Below are 3,786 nucleotides of genomic sequence, written 5' to 3'. Positions count from 1 at the left end.
ACTTGTAAAGCTGTGTCCCCACACTTGGGTAGGCTGTACCCCAGAGGCTCTGAAATGCTAAAAACAGTAACAATTTCAATTCGGTGAGACTTCATCAGCATGGAACAGAGCTTCATCTTTCTTGCTTCATTTGTGGTGTGAAAAGGGTTGTTCCTTTGCAGAGCTGAACTAAATTTAGTTACAAGGGACCAGATATTTTTTATGCTTTTAGGCTCCTAAAGATGCAGATAAGGTGCCTACTGAAATTTTTCAAATGCACCTAGGCACCTAACTCCCATTGACTGCAATGGGAGTTAGGCACTTAAACTGCTTCGGTGTCATTGCCAATCCAACTAAGCAACTATCTGCACCTTTAGGTGCCTAAATATGTTTGGATCTCTGGCCCCAAATTTTTTATTTAAAATAAGGAGAATTATTGACAGTTCACATTATATTTTGCACAAATATTAAGAGTGGTTGGCAACTAATAAAAAGGTCTGGGGACCCAGCAGAACTGAGGCAGGAAAGATCATAATGCTCAGTGAGTTACACGTGGGGTTTTTGTAGTTTAATGGGAATTGCATGCCAGACTCCTACATGCCCACTGCATGTAAATATATAGGTGGGAATATTCAAAGTGCCCTAATAGACATGGATGCTCAATTAATGGGAACTTGGCATGCAAATCCCCTAGACAGCTTTGGAAAATCTCATCCACTGATCTGTGACAGTTCCATGGGTGATTGTTCTTCTCATTTTGTTCCATTTGACCCATCTTTCCTTGAATAACTCCATGACTAATCTAATACCTGCTGAAGTGAAGAAACAAATTGACAGAGCCAGAAGAGTACCCAGAAGTCAGCTGCTACCGGACAGGCCCAACAAAGAAAATAACAGAACGCCACTAGCCGTCACCTTCAGCCCCCAACTAAAACCTCTCCAACGCATCAGCAAGGATCTACAACCTATCCTAAAGGACGACCCATCACTCTCACAAATCTTGGGAGACAGGCCAGTCCTTGCTTACAGACAGCCCCCCAACCTGAAGCAAATACTCACCAGCAACCACACACCACACAACAGAACCACTAACCCAGGAACCTATCCTTGCAACAAAGCCCCTTGCCAACTGTGTCCACAGATCTATTCAGGGGACACCATCACAGGGCCTAATCACATCAGCCACACTATCAGAGGCTTGTTCTCCTGCACATCTACCAATGTGATATATGCCATCATGTGCCAGCAATGCCTCTCTGCCATGTACATTGGTCAAACTGGACAGTCTCTACGTAAAAGAATAAATGGACACAAATCAGACATCAAGAATTATAACATTCATAAACCAATCGGAGAACACTTCAGTCTCTCTGGTCACTCGATTACAGACCTAAAAGTTGCAATATTACAACAAAAAGACTTCAAAAACAGACTCCAATGAGAGACTGCTGAATTGGAATTAATTTGCAAACTGGATACAATTAACTTAGGCTTGAATAGAGAGTGGGAGTGGATGGGTCATTACACAAAGTAAAAATATTTCCCCATGTTTATTCCCCCCCGCCACTGTTCCTCAGATGTTCTTGTTAACTGCTGGAAATGGCCCACCTTGATTATCACTACAAAAGGTTTTCTCCCCTTCCTCTCCCCCCGGCCCCGTTCTCCTGCTGGTAATAGCTCATCTTAAGTGATCAGTCTCCTTACAGTGTGTATGATAACACCCATTTTTTCATGTTCTGTGTGTCTATAAATCTCCTCACTGTATTTTCCACTGAATGCATCCGATGAAGTGAGCTGTATCTCACGAAAGCTTATGCTCAAATAAATTGGTTAGTCTCTAAGGTGCCACAGGTACTCCTTTTCTTTTGCAAATACAGACTAACATGGCTGCTACTCTGAAACCTAATATGGGTAGTAAGACATTCCATTTCTCTCAGTTCATCAGTGGTGTTCAACCTTCTTCCAGTAGATGGTGTTTGGTTTTGTGACCACAATGATGAAAGCCATTAATTGACGTAGGACTGCATTATAAAGGCTGGGTCTAGTCCCCGAATTGTTCTGGTTTATTGTCTGTCTGTGCTTGATTGGTGCACTGTGCTTTCTCTAGACACTGCACACATGGCAGGTGTTGAGAGGGGAAACCAAAGCGATGTTACAGAATTCATCCTCCGCGGGTTCAGGATCCTCTACCCATTCCAGATTGGTCCCTTTGTGCTGGTTCTGCTCACGTACCTCACCACCGTGGCTGGGAACACCCTGGTCATTTTCACCATTCTGGTTGACCAAGGCCTTCACACCCCCATGTATTTCTTCCTAGGGAACTTGTCCTTCTTGGATATCTGGTACACATCCAACATCGTCCCCAAAATGCTGCAAGGTTTCCTGGCTGAGAAGGGTGTGGCGATCTCCTTCAGCAGCTGTGTCATGCAGCTTTATATCTTTGGCTCCCAGGCAGCCACCGAGATCCTCCTGCTAACGGTGATGGCCTACGATCGCTACTTGGCAATATGCAGCCCGCTACGTTACACATCCCTCATGAAGACAAGGGTGTGCATTAAGCTGGCATCCTGCTCTTGGCTGGGTGGCTTCCTCTTCAACCCAGTGATAATGGCCTGGATTTACAGACTACGTTTCTGTGGCCCTAATGAAATTGACCATTTCTTTTGTGACTTCATGCCCCTGGTCAAGCTGTCGTGCAGTGACACCCACCTGATCACCTTAGCGGCATTCTTGCTGTCCTCTACAGCCACCCTGATCCCCTTCCTGCTAACCCTGACATCCTACTCATTCATCATCACGGCTATAGTAAAAAACCCTTCCAGCACTGGGAGGCAGAAGGCCTTTTCCACCTGCACCTCCCACCTTATCGTGGTCAGCACTTTCTATGGGGCTCTGGCCATGGTCTACATGGTGCCGACGGCAAGCGCAACCATCAACCTAAACAAAATATTCTCCCTTCTCTACAGCCTGGTCACCCCATTGCTCAACCCCCTGGTCTACTCCCTGAGAAACAAGGATGTGAATGACGCTCTGAAGACAGTGGCCACTAGACTGTTGGATTTTCGAAGGAGGTAGAGCCAAAAAGGGAGCGTGAGGGATTTAAAAATGAAAACTACAGTAGAACCTCAGAGTTACGAACACCTCGGGAATGGCGGTTGTTCATAACTCTGACATGTTCGTAACTCTGAACACAACGTTATGGTTGTTCTTTCAAAAGTTTACAACTGAACATTGACTTAGTACAGCTTGGAAACTTTACTGTGCAGAAGAAAAATTTTGCTTTCCCTTTAATTTTTTTAGTAGTTTATGTTTAACACAGCACTGTGCTGTATTTGTTTTTTGGTTTTTTTCCCTTCTGCTGCTGCCTGATAGCGTATATCCAGTTCCCATTGAGGTGTGTGGTTGACCGGTCAGTTTGTAACTCTAGTGTTCGTAACTCTGAGGTTCTACTATCCTGGGCCGCATTCCCACCTGGTGTAAACTGACATAACCCCATTTGAATCAGTGCAGCTGTGCAAGTTAGTACTAGCTGCAGAGTTGGTCCATGCCCCTCCCCTCCTGCCTCCCAGATTTAACAGACAAGGCAATCCCATGTTGTACTCCAGCTGCATCCTCAGCATTGAATCCTTGTTCAGGAGTTACTAGATCCACCAAGTGCCTATCACTCCACATGCTGCATTTGCCCTCCATGGACTGCAGTAACCTGGAGTTTGCTGTCCATCAGGACAAGGGATGATTATGGGGCAGATTTGTAAAGGTGTTTAGGTGCCTGAGGATTCAGGTAAGACACCTGTTGATTTCAATGGG

General features: G+C 45.2%; 1 protein-coding gene across 1 annotated transcript; it reads left to right on the top strand.

The window, feature by feature from the left end:
- Positions 1–2,097: 2,097 nt before the first annotated feature.
- On the top strand, positions 2,098–3,054 carry LOC141997623 (olfactory receptor 11A1-like). Its single transcript, XM_074970039.1, has one exon. It carries the CDS (start codon positions 2,098–2,100, stop codon positions 3,052–3,054), a length of 957 nt encoding a protein of 318 aa, XP_074826140.1.
- The last annotated feature ends 732 nt before the right edge of the window (positions 3,055–3,786 follow it).

The sequence above is a fragment of the Natator depressus genome, chromosome 13 (assembly GCF_965152275.1).
Source record: "Natator depressus isolate rNatDep1 chromosome 13, rNatDep2.hap1, whole genome shotgun sequence".
NCBI classification, from domain to species: Eukaryota; Metazoa; Chordata; order Testudines; family Cheloniidae; genus Natator; species Natator depressus.
This window is presented reverse-complemented; position numbering and strand designations above follow the sequence as displayed.

Excerpts from the sequence above, each read along its gene's own strand:
- LOC141997623 (XM_074970039.1), top strand. The coding sequence starts at position 2,098 with ATGGCAGGTGTTGAGAGGGGAAACCAAAGCGATGTTACAGAATTCATC.